At 45.3% G+C, this 18,795-nt stretch overlaps 1 protein-coding gene across 1 annotated transcript in view; it reads left to right on the forward strand.

Moving 5' to 3' along the window:
• C8H9orf43 (chromosome 8 C9orf43 homolog) overlaps positions 1–18,795 on the forward strand; it is a 906,643-nt gene that overhangs the window by 467,279 nt on the left and 420,569 nt on the right. Inside the window, exon 5 of the mRNA XM_069612161.1 lies at positions 261–394. Coding sequence (XP_069468262.1) covers positions 261–394 — 134 coding nt within the window. The remainder of the gene's footprint in view (positions 1–260; positions 395–18,795) is intronic.

The following is an 18,795-nucleotide window of genomic DNA, read 5'->3' on the forward strand; positions in this document are numbered from 1 at the left end:
ATTTGAATACAATTAGTTCACACAAAAAAAACTCATTCAATCCTGGTGTTCCTGTTTTCTGTCCTGCCATGTGCTGCATTTCCTATTTCAGTCTGTATAGCACTCTGCCTGCCTACTCTCCTAAAATCAGCCAACGCTTTGCTAACATAAATCACCTTTACAGTTTAGATGCTGATTTTCACTGTTTCCATTTTATTTGGACCTCTGAGGGATGGCATTCTATGTTTTTGTAATGTACACATGTACATTTTTCTCTGTAGCTGGACGTAATAGATCTGGATGATTGTGCACTCTCCAGCCATAGGAATGGCTCCAAAGTCAAACAGCCATCTGTTGTATGGGTACCACAAAGCCAGCAGTTACGCCAAAGGCAGAGAATCCAGGAAGGCAGTGGGTAAGTGGAAAATTAAAGCATTGTTCCTACCAACTTACAGAGCTTCTTCCTTAAATAGGAGCAGAATACACGAGACACTACTTTCATATAAGCAGGAGGGTGTGTACGCTCTGATTTTGGAACATACCTATTCCTCTCAAATACTCATGGTTTTAGAGTCCCCTTTCTAGGAGCTGAGTAATGGTGGACTGTTTCTGGGAATCCTCACATACACTATCACATGCCAAGAAAGTATATTCTAAACATAATGGATCCAGATTAACCTCTAAACGAAGATCATATAAAAAAGAGGGCAAGCTGTCTTACTGAGAGAAACAAGAGAAACAAGAGATTACTACCTGGATTACTGTTTCTTTTGTCCCTGAGTGCACAATTTAATATTTTCCTTGGCTTTAAAAATGTGCAAGATCTTTTCCCAGCATACTTCCTGTTATGCAATCCTGATACCCTGGGTACTACTTTCACCCAAATCCAACCTATCTTTTCCATTATCCTCCTCATTTTTCCTGGTATGCAATCCTGTAAGCCTGTGTACTACTTTCAACCAAATCCAACCTATCATTTCGTGTTTTCCCCTCATCAACTGTAATTAGTGCCTCATTGCTGCTACAGAGGTATTCCGTGCAGAAAATCAGAGGAAAAAAGCACTATCACCTATGCTAATTTGAGCAATTGGATACAATTACCACTGTATATTGGTAACAGCAGTGGTATCCCTGGACCCAGGCTATTCCTGAAAATCCACTTGATATTTTTCTCTATCCACTTCCATTCTCCTACATAGCATGTGGAATGGACAGTGTACAGTAGTGTCTCACACCACTACTTTGCATTTTTGTAATGCACAAGAGGGACAATTCTGACCCTTTGATTCCTTACATGGTAAAGGTGGCGAGAGGTTGGGCATCAGGAAAGCCCACTTTTACAATTCCTTTCCAAAGTCTTCATTAAAAAAAGTTTGTACTGCACAGGACAAAGCCTGAAAACACATCTGGGGACTGTTTGCAATGTCTACCTTCATCTCTGTTGGGGAGGTGAAATGCTGGTTCTCTTACCCAGGTTTTAAGTTGGCAGATGGAATGCTCACCAGTCATGGCTCCATTTAAGCTACTTTAAAGTAATGTACCTTTTGTAAGTGGAACATAACCTTAAATGAGTGTCACATGCTTTTATATCTTGTTCTTTTCTCCTTGGACCTAGCGTTTGAAATAGAATTGTTTACCACTAATTGTGTGGAGTTGGAACACTCAATTGTAACCATCATCACCAACAGATACGTGCATCTGTGATATTTCTTGTTTCCCTATATTCTGAGTCTGGCTCTAAAGAACATGATGTAAGACCTTTTCCTCGCAATTAAACTAGGCTTCAGATTTCTCTTGGAAGGTCCATCAGGGATTCCACCATACTGTCTCCATGCCCTTCAATGTGCTGCCTGGAATATCACAAACTAGACAGCAGTTTGGAGCTTCCCCGTACTGCCATATTCCTTACAGCTTCTGGCACTGGAAAGCGGATCAGTGCTTTGCAGCAATATGCCATGGGATTGTCAGGCATACACAGAGGACAAAACCTAGTCACCCGTCCCATGCCATGTTGATGGCCCACAAGTCTACATGCCGGCTCCTCACAGCAGTTCAGTTTGCAATAAGGGGCCCACAGTGGTGTGGTGTCAAAATTATTTCCCTCAACTACAGAAAATCGGTGCCATGGCGTTCCCCACAGATGGTTACTTTGTGTGGCTGTTTTTGTTCTTCGTGTCTAACTTCGCTCTGCCTTTGCTGTCCCTTTGTAAATTGACCTGACTCCTGATTCACCTCTGCCTCCAATTTTGTGCCAAAGGTATTTTGGAACTAATTTTTCCTTTCAGCTGGTTAGCTATCTCCTGTGGTTCTTTTCTTTATTTCTTTGATCTCCTTTCCCTTAAGCCTGGTTTAAATAGGTAGGCATATATATAAGCATTTTAGTGAAATGTTGCAGTTTTGCATTTAAATAGTATTCTACAAGTGAATAATTATGCAATCCTTTACTGTCTTGAGAGAAGTCTGGGCTTTGAGCCAGATTATAAGTTATTTTGGTAGACTGGGAGAACACTGTAAACATGATTTCTGGGCTGCGACCCACTGGCTGTTTTGTTTATATAAATAGTACCCGATGTTCAAGCAAATTGTAAACGATGTTCTGGTGGACTATGGGGCGTAGCTTGATGTGGCTTTCTGGGCAAGGATGGATGCGCTTGCGCAATATTGTTTATGCATACGCCTGGAGCGTTTTGATAAACATTCTCAAAGTGTATGCATAAACTAATTCTCAAAGTGTATGCATAATTCACCAGCTGTTCTCATTCTACTTGATCTGTCCTCTGCATTTGATACGATCAACCACTCCATCCTCATAAAATGGCTCAGCGATACCCTTGGTATCTCGAGTGGGCACTGGACTGGCTGACCTCCTTCCTCATTGACGTCCCTCCGAGGTTATCCTGGGCTCTTTCTCCTCTCCCATCCCTCGATCTCCACCTGTGGCGTTCCCCTGGGCTCCAACCTTTCACCTAGGCTCTTTAACATCTTTCTTACTCCATTTGCACACCCGATTTCCATTTTTTCCCCTTACTTCCAGTGTTATGCAGATGACACAACTCTTCTTCAAACTTCCCTTTGATCCTCTTCTTAATTCCTCCATCATTCCTGACTGCCTATCTGCCATCCAGTCCTAGTGTGCCTCCAACGATCTCTGCCTCAACACAAGCAAGACTGAGATCCTTCCCACTGGGACTCCTGCTCCCTCTTTCCTCCCGAAACTAAAGTCACCCTGTATGGGCTTCTCCCCTTCTCCTTCATCTGAAGCCAGAAACCTAGCAGTCATCTTCAAGTCCTCTCTTTTCTTCATCTCTCACATCCATGACCTTGCCAAGAAGGCCCACCTTCAACTCCACCGCCTCAAACTAATCCTGCCTTTCCTCACTTTCCCCCAGAAGCTCAATGTCTCTAGAGCTCTGGTACTCTCTAGGCTGGACTACTGCAACAGCCTCTTCCTTAATTTACCCTCTTCCTCTCTGCATCCCCTCTAGCTCATCCAGAATAGGGCTGCAAGACTTATCCTTGGCCTCAAGCCCATAGACTGCATCTCTCCTGTCCTAGAATCTCTCCACTGGCTCCCAGTTGCTGCAAGGATCACATTCAAATCCCTCTGCATCATCCATAAGGATTTCTGGGGCTGGGGACCACGCTATCTACAACTGGCTCTCACAAAATACTTTCCCTCCAGATCTTTACGCTCCTCCAGCGCCAACTCTCTGTGTGTCAAGCGTTTCTCTCAAAAGCGAGCTGGCGACCAATCTCTTTACTCGGCTGGCTCACCCCCTCTGGAACAGCCTCCCCTTCCTCTCCGCCTTGAGCCGGATCTCCAAAAGTTCCGGGAGCTCCTCAAGACTCTCCTTTTCATCTCTCCCCCTCTCTCTCTCTCCCTTGCCAAACCCCATAGTCGCTGAAATTGGTGACCAGGGTCATTATGTGTCCTTCTGGGTCCTGGCCTCCCTCCCCAATCTTCTTCCCCCTCTCCTTCCCTTGCTAATCTGCATAGTCGCTGAGATTGGTGATCAGGGCCCTTATGTGTCATTCTGGGTCCTTGCCTCCCCCCACCGCAATCGCCTTCAGCCTCCGCCCACTCCTTGCACTCACAGGCCTGCACTTATTGTATTAGCAGTTGACCACTCTTACCAAGTGATCTCTGCCAGGCACTTAACAGCTGCTTGCAGGTTACTCCATAGCATTTCTCTCTGTGGAACTCCTAGCACTTACCGCCCTCCCTTTCCCCTTCTCTCTCTCTGCATTTGCATGCTCTGAATGCTCACACAAGGCCTACTTTGACTGCCTCTTTTCTTTCTCTTTATTGCTATTTTACTTGCCGTTTGATCCCATGTCCCCCCCTTGCCATGTAGGCACTTTTTTACAAAACAGTTTACTTGATGTATAAGCGCCTTACAAATGCACAGTAACTAAATTAACAATCCAGAAGAATGTGTTTTGATATGCTTGGTGCGCAATTATAAAGGTTATAGGTTATGCATAAACAAACCTGAAAGCAATATAAAGGGTGGTTCTGAGCGGGATAGAGTACAGCTGTCGAGATCATCAGGAGATGCTGCCGGATTGGAGGCAGGGCTGAGGGCCTAAGGAAGCTGGGAAGCCTTCTCCATTCTGCCTTATGGAGGAAGGAAGGGCCCATTCTGCTCCTTTTTCTTTAACAGCAGTACAACTGTATTTTAATTGCAGATGCTCCAAAGGCTTCCCTGTTTTGCTTTTTGAGAGAACTATTGATTTTTAATTGAGTTGTATAAGGAAGCAACACTCCTTTAACCACAGCAGCTGAAAACTCATTGGACTATCCTATTCAGATTTGGCTTATGTTTGTATCATGATCATATCCAATTGACACTAAATCTCTTTTAATCTCTTTTAAGGCTTTGTTATAGCCAATCAGAGACCATGATTGATGGTGTTTGGCATTGAATTTGATATTTTGTGGATTTGTTCATGATTTTTGGATTGTACAACTCAACAAGCCTCCCTGCAGCTGTAGCAGGCTTTCAGATCTCAGCTCCCTACTGTCACAAAAGACTGTTGTGCGTATGAGATAAGATTTGACCTGTATTTATTATCACACTGTGAAAGTGGAGAGGTATTGAAAAGGCAGTTCATTTTAAGAGCCTTTTTAGTAAGAAGTGATGAGTATTTGAGAAACTATCATAGTTTTTGGTTAGTTCATTCATTTGAAGTAGGGATATAGGCTAGGAAATGATAGAAGTATTTTCATTGATAACCTTTCTCATATTGAGTGTGTTATGTGTAGTCACAATAATAGTTGCAATGTTTTTCTATTGCTTCTTTCCCTTAATGAAAAGAAATGCGCTTTGCAGGAGAGTGTGAGAGTTTCATTGGGCCTGATTACGAGGTTGGCGGTAACCTGCCTTGCCGCCAATCCTGTAACACTGTTACGCCGCCTGACTTCTCGCTGCTACCGGGATATCATAGGCCGCTGCGTAACGGTTATTTTGCATTCCCATGGAGTCGCATAGGACTCCATGAGAATGGGACACCTGAAGCACTGTCACCGTTATTAACGGTGCCGGTGCTTCAGGCAAAAGCATGCCGGTAGGGACCTTAACTCCGGCAGGTCAGGCTTGCCTGGAGTTGCGTTCCCCTACCACCAAACTTACAGTTTGGTGGTGTGTAAAGGGTGCTGGTAAGTTGCTACCGGCACTGTAATTTCCAGACCACCAAACTTGTAATGAGGCTATTGGGTGTTCTTTATTGAGAATCAATTCATGAACATATGTGAATTAAGTATGGGCATCTAAATATATATCAGTATATTATCTTACAGTATATTGGGCATGTTTTGATAAGGAATGGGTTGGTAGGTGGTTTAACATGGTTTAACACTAGTCCCAATATACATTTAATGACATTAGTAAATCAGTCCTCTGTGGAGAGTGAGGGTGGCTAGCCCACTGCAGGGGTTTAATTGTCTAATCTCTCTTTGGTGCACAGCGGCAGGTATATGCTTTTCTCTACCTCTATTCCTACTAATGTCCCTACTGGGGGATCTAGCACACTCACTTTGGGGTGGAACAAAGCTCTGGTTGTGGAAATGATCAAAATCATATCAACTGGTCACATGACCCCCAGCACCTACCTGATGATGCTCCTGCTGAACTGAGGTATTTCACCTCCAATATCTATCTACTGCGGATGGGTCCTTTCTCATCTGCAGGTCTCGGGTGACCCCTCCGACCGCCCTTTATAGCTGATCATGTATCACCTCACATGACCCCAGCACCTGCAACAGCACGCCTCTTCCTAGAGGGAGGCATATTGCCTGCAACATCTGACTGCTGCGGTTGGGCGCCCTCTCATCTGAATCCCCACTGCCTTTCCTGCCATTGGACCATGGGTCTAGGACAGCCCTCCCACCTTCCCTGTACATCTGGTCACGTGACCATGTTATGTGACCCCCAGCACCTATGAGAGGATGTTTCTCCTGGACTGGTGCATTTTGCCTCCAACATCTTGCTGCTGCGGGTGGCCGCCGACTCATTCAGACCCCTACTACCTTTTCTGCCATCAGGCCGCGAGTCTCAGGTGACCTCTCCCACCTGCCCTGTACAGCTGTTTACGTGACTGTCACATGTCCCCCAGAACCTACCTAAGTGCTGTGGGAGATATCTTTGAGAGATCAGAAACGTGAGTCAGACCACTTTGTAGGGTTTTCTCAACAAATGCCATTTTATTCTTTTAACAAGGTTGGATATAAGGTTGGATATACAACTTACTATCTATACCGTAACAAGGATTTCACTGCCTGAAATAACTAAATTAAACACTCTAATAAAGGATATCTGTCCCCCACGCTTATATACACAACAAATGAATAAGGACATTCATGGCAATTCAAAACAATAATGATTGTAACCACAGTCTCTTAGAATCTGGGGAGCTTCCCCTTCCCCAGCTTTCTGCTTCACAGTTCAAGAAAAGGAAATAAGGAAATCCATGTCTGAAACAAAGTTCCAATACAGTTCTTTGCAAGTTCAAATTGCTCAACTAAAAGTTCCAATACTCTGATGTTTCAACCAAGTAAAAAGGGCTCTTCTTCCTTATACAATTTAACTTCTTCAGAAAAGGAACAACTTCGCAGTTCATCAATAGCAACAATAAAGGTCTTGGTCAGGATGATTTTCCATAACTGATAAGTTTAAAGAAATACAACTCCTTTCTTCAATAGCACAAGCATATAAAATGTTTGTCAAAAACACTTTGTAGCACTTCTTCAACTTCTGCCTGTTTTTTTCCCATGCCAGGCTTATGCCATCCGGGTATACTCCTCTGCCCGAACAGTGTTTCACAAAAACAAGTGCTTTTTGTGGTTAAGCTCAACTGACCAGTCTCACAACAGCTTTGCAGCATTCAATAAATTGCAGCTTCAAAAACTCATAACAACTCTTTAAGGAAAGCAAAGTTCACATTTGTGCTCTTTAATACACTTTGACAAATAATGCTCCTCTCCTTGTAAATATCTTTTCCAGAAGGGCAGCTTATTTTTATCACTCTTGTTTCCCCACTACAGAGGCAACCAACCATTAATAAGCACAGGATCTTTCTCTGTCTCTATCTTGGCTTTGGCAATCTGAGTCTGCACCAACATTTACCCAATGTTGTATTAAATATGGACAACAGTTTTCACCACATATAGATCTTTCCTTTTCCTGTTTCTGTTGTGGGCAGTATTGGTTAGTTTGTATCTGTCTTGATTTCAAAAACCTTTGGTTTGGGCAATACTTGAAAGGTAAAAATGCCCTTTCAATAATATTACTCCATCGGGTGATTAGGTTTTACAAAGAATGGCATGTCTTAAATTATAGTCAATTGGCTTTGCTTTACATAATTCTCACCGCTGCTCAATTGGTCGGCATTCCAAATGACTTCAGGGAACTCTTTCACTCACCCGCGAATACTGCGTTGGCTGCTTTCCAATTGTTCGATATTCAAAATGAACTGCAGGATGACTTTCACTTATACGCAAGTGCTGTTCTTCAACTGAAGGCCTATATCTGGGACACAGGAACAAGTAAGAAGCGCCCCGCGGCTACTACCATCATGTAGACTCACTGGATAAGCCTTGTATCTCCTCTCCCTTCGCCGCTCACAGGTCTTCTTCCTCTGTGGCTCCTCGCGACCCAGGAAACTGATTCTTGGAGTCCGTCTTCATCAGCGCCACATGTAATGGGAGCCCCCCATCACTCCTGAGACAGTCTGTTATGATGCCTACCCCCGGGCATCCAGACCAAGTCCATCAACCCCGGAAGCAGGCATCATGCTACCTGGAGCAAACCCAACAACCCCTGTTAGGGGCTATCTGGGTACAGTCCTGGTGCCTATGGCGCCAGGCTCATATGGGACATCAGTCCTGGGGCCTATGGCGCCAGACTCATATGTTAAAACCTACCTGATGGAGACCATGCTGCAAGGGATCCAAGCACCCAAGCCCATGTGAGGCTTGAAGGGACTATTTTATCTTAGGGACTATTTTGTTACTCGGGTGTGGCTGTGGAGGAATACTTACCTGGGACTACTTTGAAGGCTATTTAAACCACGCCCGTAGAGCAGCACATGCTTCACGTTATTCTGCATCCGGCAGCGTAACGCTCACCGTGTCTGCATTCAGCATCCAGCATCCTGCCATGCCCGCCTCGAGTCCAGAGCACCTAGAAAGAAGGGAAAGAAGAAGAAAGGTTAGAACAAGAACTTTACTGCATTTCTTACCTGATTTCGGATTCAGCGCATCTTGAACCAGAAACAGACTTCATTTTAAACGCGTTGCATCGCCAGCAGCAGCGCCGCGCCATACTCACCGTTCCTCGCAGCATCTCTACGATCCGGTGCTGTCTCCATCACCTGGTTTCCGCATTCCAGCACCTAAGGGGGACAAGAAAACAACAAGGTGAGCCAAGGGAACAAACAAGGACAATCTCTTGCCACCATATGCTTACCTGATTTTACCGCAGGAGGTATTATCCACCAGCACGCCAAACCTTCCTACGCTGAACCTGCAAGAAAAGAGAAAGCAGCGAGTTAAACCTTGGCATCATTTACTGGACAGTGTTACAAAACACAGACTCTTACCTGAACGCTTTCAGCTGCCACAGGACGATCATCCTTTGGGTCTAAGCTGCAAAAGACGCAAGGAATTGGACAAGAGTGATTATTCGGACATTTTGAACTCATTAGAACTATATACTTACAGCCTTTCGCCCGGAGGTTTGGAGCCAAGATTTGTCCAGAACTCTTCCAATATCCTCAAGCCAGTGAAGTAATTGGCCATCAACGCGCCCCTGCATTCTTCGCAGGATGGAGAGCTCATCATACAAAACTATAAGGTGAGCTTTGTGAAAGGAAATGTCAGAAGTGATAAGTGGGGACGCAGTGAGGTGTTAATACTCAAATCCACGGGGGGCTAATTCCCTTTCCCCGTCTTTAGGAGACTACTTCAATGGGTCAAGCAGACGAAGCTAGGTGGGCCAGTCCAGTCAGTCATCTCTGCACTACGCATCATGTTGGTGGAGACCGTGGCTGTCCAGTTCCGCTCAACACCCCTGTGGGAGCCAGGTGAGTGTAACAGAACGCGAAGCCTCCCTACAAATTCTCACCCGGGTGTCATGGAGACCTCAGAAACTGACCAACTGGCCCAATTATTAGGGGAACTTGGGGCTGAGGTACATGCCGCTCGCCAAGAAACTAATACACTCAGGAGAGAGTTGATTGTTTCGAAGGAATGCACTGATGATCTTGCTAGACAATTACTGCAAAACCAAGCGGGGCAAACACCCCTACCGGGACTCGGGGGGGGGGATTCCAAACCCTGTTTCACCAAGCAACCCTGTGCAAGTGATTTTACCAGACAATATCCCTTTAGCCCCACCAGAACGCTTTGCGGGGGACCCAAAAAGATTCGCCGTGTTCATGAACCAATGCCGTTTGCACTTTTTATGCAGACCTGGAGCCTTTCCAAACGATCAAGCCAAAGTAGCCTTCGTATTATCATATCTCAGCGGCAGTGCAGCGGATTGGTCAATCCCACTAGTCAATCAGGATGACCCTATTCTTCGGGATTTTCAGGGTTTTCAAATGAGCATGGAAAGACTATTTGCCCGGCACTCTCAAGGACAGGCCCTGGATAAGGCACTTTTGTCCCTACGACAGGGTAACCAAGATCTTCTAACCTACATAGCAACCTTCAATAGGTTGGTGGTGGAAACTGGATGGCCCGAGGAAAGACGGATTACGTTGTTTCATCGGGGACTTCGAGGAGAACTCAAAGATGTTTTGGCTCAAGTTGTGAACCCACCTCAAGACTGTGCTGAATAAATAGACTTAGTGGTCCAGTTAGATCACAGACTTCAGAATCGAAAGGCTGATCGAGCCAAGTTCGAGAACCGGGTGTTGGTTAAACCCAACGCTACCCCCAAAGGAACAGATGCCTCAAAACCCATGCAAACCGGAGGAGTTAAAGGACCCTTGACACAGAAGGAAAGAGAAAAAAGGCAGCAAATGCAATTATGTCTATACTGTGGAACTTTGGGACATTTTCTACGGGATTGCCCTGTAAAACCACCTAAGAAAGTGGCAGGATCTGCTGATAAAAGCCATATGGAGCCTGACTCGGGAAACGACCACGCCCGACAAGCGTAGAGGTCCGCTTGCCGAGCTTGACGAAGGATACTCGGACCTCGTATTTCATCATATCAATGGTCCTTATAGATCCCAGGCAGCCATCACGTTTGCACGCAGTTAGGGCATACATTGATAGCGGGGCCATGGGAAACTATGTGGACCACGAATTGGCTTCTAGGATGAATATACCTCTCTGCAGAAAGACCACTTCGGATGTCATCACCACAGTCGATGGAACTGAAATTGCCTCTGGGCCTGTAACTCATTCCACCGCAGAGATGACATTATTGGGTCAGGATGGGCATCGAGAGACTATTTTGTTTGATTTAATGAAAGCCCCGCAGTTCCAAATAATAGTGGGGATACCTTGGTTGGAAACACATAATCCTTGTATTGATTGGCGAGAGAAGAGTATAACCTTCCTGGATTGTGCACATACTTGTTACCCAATTAAAACCCTGAACAAGGACCTGGCCACAGTGCTACTCCAGTTGTGCAGTTACCCCACGAATATCAAGAATTCCAGGATGTTTTCCAAAAAGAACAGGCAAACACCTTACCACCTCACAGATCATACGATTGTCAAATTGATCTCATACCTAGTGCACAACCTCCATGTAGTAGGATCTACGCACTTACGGAACTCGAGAACCTTCACCTACGACAATACTTGGACCAATGCCTTGCCAATGGCTTCATTCGTCCATCCAAGTCCCCTGCATCTTCAGCTTTGTTCTTTGTACCAAAAAAGGAAGGTGACCTCAGAACGTGCATAGATTACCGCGCCTTAAATCAGATCACTGTTAAGAACCGATACCCATTGCCTCTGATCCCAGAATTACTAGACCAAGTAAAGGACGCTTGCATCTACACTAAATTAGATCTCTGAGGGGCATACCATCTGGTACGTGTAAAGAAAGGCAACGAATGCAAGACTGCTTTTCGCACTAAGTACGGGTTATTCGAATACCAGGTGATGCCCTTCGGGTTGTGCAATGCACCAGCAGCCTTCCAGTATTTTATGAACGATATCCTGCATGAACTCATTGACGTCTGTGTTGTCGTATACATAGACGATATTCTAGTGTACTCCCCTTCAGAATCTGACCATGTGAAGCACGTTCGTGCAGTCCTTGAGAAAATACACCAGCACAAGTTATATGCAAAATTGGAAAAATGCGTTTTCCATACTACAGAAGTTGAATTTCTTGTATTTATCCTGACTCCAAAAGGAGTTCGAATGGACTCTCCAAAGGTGGACGCAATTCTCAAATGGCCATCACCCAGTTCAGTTAAAGGAATACAAAGCATGCTCGGATTTGCTAATTTCTATCGCAGATTCATTCTGGATTTCTCGCACGTTGTACACCCTATCACAGCACTCTTGCAAAAAAACAAACGCTTCCTGTGGACTGAAGAAGCTGAGAATGCCTTCCAAGAACTGAAAGTGAAATTCACGTCTGCACCTGTATTAAAGCATCCTCGTCCTGAACTCCCATACACAGTTGAAACCGACGCATCCAGTTTAGCCATGGGAGCTGTCCTGTCTCAGAAGGATCCTGAAACCGGTCAACTTCACCAAGTAGCATTTTGGTCCAGAAAGTTCTCGGCGCCCGAGTTAAACTATGCGGTTACCGATGAGGAGCTATTAGCTATCAAATCCGCCTTCAAGGCTTGGCGGCATTATCTTCTCGGTGCCAGGCATACCATTGCTGTAATCACCGATCACCGGAACTTGCAGTATTTAAAGACAGGCAAGGCCCAATCATCACGCCAACTTCGATGGGCATTGTTCTTTGCCGAGTTCGATTTTGTGATCACTTATCGACCAGGCTGTAAAAATGGCAAGGCAGATGCCTTATCCCGAATAGGAATGGAAGAAGCATATGCGAACCCGGAGCCTATAATTTCAGAACAAAGAATTCTTGGCATAACTACTTTACAAACCCTGGAAGATATTCAGGTAAAGATCCAACAACTCTTCGATCCAACAGCCCTGCAGGACTGGGTAAAGAAAGGCTCAGACTACTCTGTCATCAATTACCTACCTTATTATCAAGGGCGTCTATTTCTACCACATAAGAAACTACAAGAACTAGTCATCTCCAATTATCATGACACCCTGATGGAAGGACACCCAGGTATCACAAAAACTGAAGCTAAAATTAAGAGACAATTCTGGTGGCCCACCTGGCGAAAAGACGTAAAGTCATTTGTAATGTCCTGTGGCATTTGCACCCAAAACAAAAGTCAGAAGAAAAAACCGGCTGGCCTTTTACAACCCTTTGATATTCCACCTACACCATGGCACACCTTATCGTTAGACTTTATTACAGACCTACCTCCATGTAATGGTTTTAACACCATTCTCGTTATTGTGGATCTTTTTTCCAAAATGGCCCACTTTATTCCTTTAAAGGGATTAGCTTCTGCTTCAATTCTGGCCAAGGAGTTTCTTGAAAACATTGTTCGAATACACGGATTTCCCTCCGTATTGGTCTCTGACCGAGGTAGTCAATTCATTTCACATTTTTGGAAGGAATTTTGTCAATTGCCGCAAATCGACGTGAGGTTATCGACCAGTCACCATCCCCAGACCGATGGTCAAACGGAGAGGACCAACCAGACTCTTGAACAGTACCTGTGTTGTATGTTACACCAGACTGAAAGTAATTGGAAGGACATTCTATGGATCTCCGAATATGCATACAATAACTCTGTACATTCTGGAACTGGACAAAGCCCTTTTTATACCATATACGGGCACCACCCTCGGACCTCAGAACTTGACTCGCCTCAACACTTAAAAATGCCTGCAGTGAACCATCTGCACGCTACTATCACACAAGCCTTTAAGGAAGCAACTGAACATTTGAAACATTCGAAAGAAAAGTACAAGAAAAACTCTGATCAGCATCGAAGTGATGCTCCACAATACCAAATTGGGTATCAAGTTTGGTTGGCCACAAAACACATACCTCTAAAAGGAAAGCGGACCTTTAAACCTAGATATTTGGGACCTTACCTTATTAAGGCCATTATCAACCCGGTGGCCGTCAAATTGGAATTACCTGCTAGTAGGCAAATTCACCCCGTCTTCGATGTTTCACTTCTGAAGCCAGTACAACCTGGGACAAGACTAACCATGCCCCCTGACCCCATCCTTATAGACGGGGAACCCGAATTTGAAGTGAAAAGTATCCTGGACTCCAAAATGGTTAAGTCAAGACTTTTATTTAATCGACTGGAAAGGTTACGGACCACAATAACGGTCATGGGAACCTAGTGACCACGTTCATGCACCTAGGTTGGTGAGAAGATTCCACCGGAATTTCCCAGACAAACCAAGTCCAAGGGGAGGAATGACTTTAGAAGGGGCCTTGGGGGGAGGGGGTGAGTGCTGTCATGATGCCTACCCCCGGGCATCCAGACCAAGTCCATCAACCCCAGAGGCAGGCATCATGTTACCTGGAGCAAACCCAGCAACCCCTGTTAGGGGCTATCTGGGTACAGTCCTGGCGCCTATGGCGCCAGGCTCATATAGGACATCAGTCCTGGCGCCATAGGCGCCAGGCTCATATGTTAAAACTTACCTGATGCAGACCATGCTGCAAGGGATCCAAGCACCCAAGCCCATGTGAGGCTTGAAGGGACTATTTTATCTTAGGGACTATTTTGTTACTCGGGTGTGGCTGTGGAGGAATACTTACCTGGGACTACTTTGAAGGCTATTTAAACCACCCCCGAAGAGCAGCACATGCTTCGCATTATTCTGCATCCAGCAGCATAACGCTCACCGTGTCTGCAGTCAGCATCCAGCATTCTGCCACGCCCGCCTCGAATCCAGAGCGCCTAGAAAGAAGGGAAAGAAGAAGAAAGGTTAGAACAAGAACTTTACTGGATTACTTACCTGATTTCAGATTCAGCGCATCTTCGAACTTGAAACAGACTTTATTTTCAAATCGTCGCATCGCCAGCAGCAGCGCCGCGCCATACTCACCGTTCCTTGCAGCATCTCTACGATCCGGTGCTGTTGCCATCACCTGGTTGTCGCATTCCAGCACCTAAGGGGGACAAGAAAACAACAAGGTGAGCGAAGGGAACAAACAAGGACAATCTCTTGCCACCATATGCTTACCTGATTTTACCGCAGGAGGTATTATCCATCAGCACGCCAAACCTTCCTACGCTGCACCTGCAAGAAAAGAGAAAGCGGCTAGTTAAACCTTGGCATCATTTACCGGACAGTGTTACAAAACACAGACTCTTACCTGAACGCTTTCAGCTGCCACAAGACGATCATCTTTTGGGTCTAAGCTGCAAAAGACACAAGGAATTGGACAAGAGTGATTATTCGGACATTTTGAACTCATTAGAACTATATACTTGCGGCCTTTCGCCCGGAGGTTTGGAGCCAAGATTTGTCCAGAACTCTTCCAATATCCTCAAGCCAGTGAAGTAATTGGCCATCAACGCGCCCCTGCATTCTTCGCAGGATGGAGAGCTCATCATACAAAACTATAAGGTGAGCTTTGTGAAAGGAAATGTCAGAAGTGATAAGTGGGGACGCAGTGAGGTGTTAATACCCAAATCCACGGGGGTCTAATTCCCTTTCCCCGTCTTTAGGAGACTACTTCTACGGGTCAAGCAGACGAAGCTAGGTGGGCCAGTCCAGTCAGTCATCTCTGCACTACGCATCACGTTGGTGGAGACCGTGGCTGTCCAGTTCCGCTCGACACCCCTGTGGGAGCCAGGTGAGCGTAACACAGTCTCTCTGTTGTTTCTGGGGCTCTCTGGTGAATGCCTGTCACCAGAGACAACTTCAAGGCCCTCAGGTGCACGCCAGCCACCTGAGACGGACTCCTGGGAACAATAGCTTCCCTTGCCTTCTCTTCCCACTGTGCAGCCTCTGCACTTCAGGATTAGAGAAACTCTGACCTTTTCAGGACCGGCAGCCTCGTTCTGCTACTCAGTGTTCCTGGCGTTGTCTCTCTCTCCCAGCTTCTACTTAGGCTGCATGCAAGTACCACGCTGCTTCTGTTGATTTCCTGCTTTCTCCTCTCCTCCAACATCCCCAATGGCCTGCACCTGGGGGGGAGAGGGGGGTATAAGCCACTCTGTATCCCTCAGGTGTATGTCATTTGCATTAATGGTCTAACCACTCCTGAACTTTAAACCTTTTTGGTAATCTGACTCGTTCCAGTACTGAAGTCCCTAATGTCAGAATCAGTTTTTCTTAATTCTTCTGCCTTGCAATAAGTCATTAAAAGGGTAGGGTTTTGGGTAAAGTTGAAGAGGGGGTTTTCCCCTTCCTCCTGACCTGCTCCTAATGTGATCCTCCCACAGAACACCACCGCAGGGTCAGGATCAGGAAGTGTCTGTCTTTCCCTGCCCACATGAGAAGGGTCCCAGGCCAGGTTTTGGGGGGGGGGGTGGGATTTATGGCTGATTAATCACAGAGCCAACTCATACAGACCTCTACTGCCTTTCCCGTTATAGGACTGTGGGTTTCTGTCCTCTGCTGCTAGTCTCAGGACACTGTCATGTGATCCCCAACACTCTGTAATTCGTACTCTTAGAATTTCCTTGCCCTGGGATTCCTCTCCAAAGGGTAGAAGTTCCTAAGGGCAACATCATTTTGTATTTGCTCCCGTTTCAGATGGCACACCTCCTTTCTCACCCTTCCGCCTTTCAAAATGCTCTGAGCCACATCTTTTTCCTTACCTATGCTCCCTGTAGGTCATAGCTTGCCTTTTCACCATAAGGCTTTTCTTGAGACCTGTCATGCACTCTTACCTATTTTTAGAACTTCTCAGATTCCTTCTCTCTTTTTTATCCCATGCCTGCCCCTATCCCTACGCATTGGTCCCACCTGTTGGCCAAGCCCACTCCCTCCCACTCACATAATCTTATTAAATGAATTTCCAACACTTTTTCTAGTACCATTTGGCTTTCTCAATCCACACTCAATCTGCAATAAATCCCATATGACACTTGTTCCATCTTTAATTTAATTTCAGTTGCATTACGGAGACATGGATCCCTCTTACTGACACTGCGACTGCTGCCTTTCTTATTATTTCTCTTTCCAGTTGTCTCATTCTTCTCACCAGTCAGGAAGAGGTGGTGGTAATGGTATTCCCTATCACTCTTCCTACACTTTAATGCAGCCTCCAGCCTCTCGCCCCTCACACTCTTCCTTTGGATTCCATCTTGCCTCCATTTTCCAAACCTCATCCCATTTCTTTCTTGAACATTTATCGTCCTCCTGGCCCAATTTCCTTCTTTTATGGCGACATTGACTCCTTTCTATCCACTCTTCTTCCTCTGTCTTCTCCTTTTCCTCCTAGGAGACTTGAACCCGCACTTTCATACCTTAAATGCTTTGTCTCCATTTCTCTCACTGCTTGATTATTACCTTCCATTTCGATACGTCTCCCTGCTTCGGGGTCAGTTGTAATGCTGGCTACAACCATTTTTTATGGTATCAGTCATTACAGATCTCTGCCCTGTACATCTGCATGCACAGCAGAGATCCAGTCGGTTTCCTGCATAGAGAGGAAAAGGCAAGGGATTCCGGGGTCGGCCCAGATTCATGTGCCTGTTTCCTCTCCATGTGGAAAATGCAGAATCCAGTGAAGAGGCCCTGCACCATGGAGGCAGTAGCTGTAGGGCATCTGATGGATTGTCCTAAAGAAGCCAATGACCATCTATGTTTGCACCTAATGCATTTAAATACATTGTGGTGACTATCTGCCTCCATACCTAAGGATAATACCATTACAGGCTTTGGAAGTGCCATGCCAATGATGGAACACAAATTGAAGCAATGGACCGTGTTGCCTATATGTATGACGAATTGGATCTCTGTTAAAATGTGTAGTTGTATCAAAGTTGTTCTGCTTGTTTGTCAATATTTCTTTGAGGTTGTCTTGTAGGCTTTTCACCAATCCATTCCACAATTTTCAGGGCTAGAAGTGGTGAATATGTCTTGCCATGTTTTGACACTGATGTATGAATCAAGGGGTTTGGTGGGCTTGGGCCCATGCATTTATTTTCTGGTGGTGAAAACACAGTATAGAAAATACTGGGATGATTTGCCACAAACACTGGCAAATACTTTCCTAAAGAAGGCTGTAATCCATCCATTCTAACAATAGCTGATGAGACTGCCTCTACTTTTTCTTTGTCTCTCTCTTCTTCTCTTGATTCACTTTACCCCTCATCGCCTTTCCATCCCACTCGTAAACCTTCTTACCATGGTTTTCCCCCCATCTTTGCTCTATGTGCTGTTTTCTCTGTCGTTTTGAAAGACACTGGCTCAAGACCAACTCTACAGTGGATGATTCTTCATACTTACCTATCATGCTCTCTGTGATGACTGTCTACTCTCCGCTAAATGTCTCTATTTCTCTGATCTCCTACACAAACAGTCTGCCCACCCTATGCGTCTTTTTCAGTCTTTCTTGTCTTATGTCTCCTCCCAACACTGACTACTCTGCTAATTCTACTCTTTTAGCCTCTGATTTTGCTCAATTTCTCTTCTCTAAAGTAGTTTCTCTTCATTCTGAAATTGAAGCTTCCATCTCACCCGAATGTACGACTTCTTTCACTCCTGCTTCCTCTACCTCTATTTCCTGTTTTCAACCAATCTCCAATGCTGATACTTCTCTTCTATTGGCTAAAGCCCACCCCACTGCCTCTTCTAGCGACCCAATCCCATCTGTACTCGTTCTCAAAGTCTACCCTCCTTTGATGTCTTACCTCACCTCTTTTTTCATTATCTGTCTCTTAACCTCAACATTTCCCTTCTCTTTTAAACATGCTTCCATCATCCCAATTTTAAATTTAAAGAAACCTACCGCCGATCCACTACTTGTTTAAAATGTTTGTCCTATTTCCTATTTCCCTGCTACCCAATCTCTCTAAATTACTTGAACAGTTGGTCTATTCTCAAGTTTCTACTTTTGTTTCTAATTCTTGTATTCTTCCACAATTCCAGTCAGGCTTTTGCCCTGGTCACTCCACTGAAACTGCTCTCCTCTCTGTTTTGAACTCTCTACTTACTGCATGCTATTGTAAACATTCACCCCGTCTTATTCTCCTGCACTTATCTGCTGTGTTCGACACCGTGGACCACTCCGTTCTACTGGCATCTCTTTCTTCCCT

The sequence above is a fragment of the Ambystoma mexicanum genome, chromosome 8 (assembly GCF_040938575.1).
Source record: "Ambystoma mexicanum isolate Mex_15411 chromosome 8, UKY_AmexF1_1, whole genome shotgun sequence".
Lineage (NCBI taxonomy): Eukaryota > Metazoa > Chordata > Amphibia > Caudata > Ambystomatidae > Ambystoma > Ambystoma mexicanum.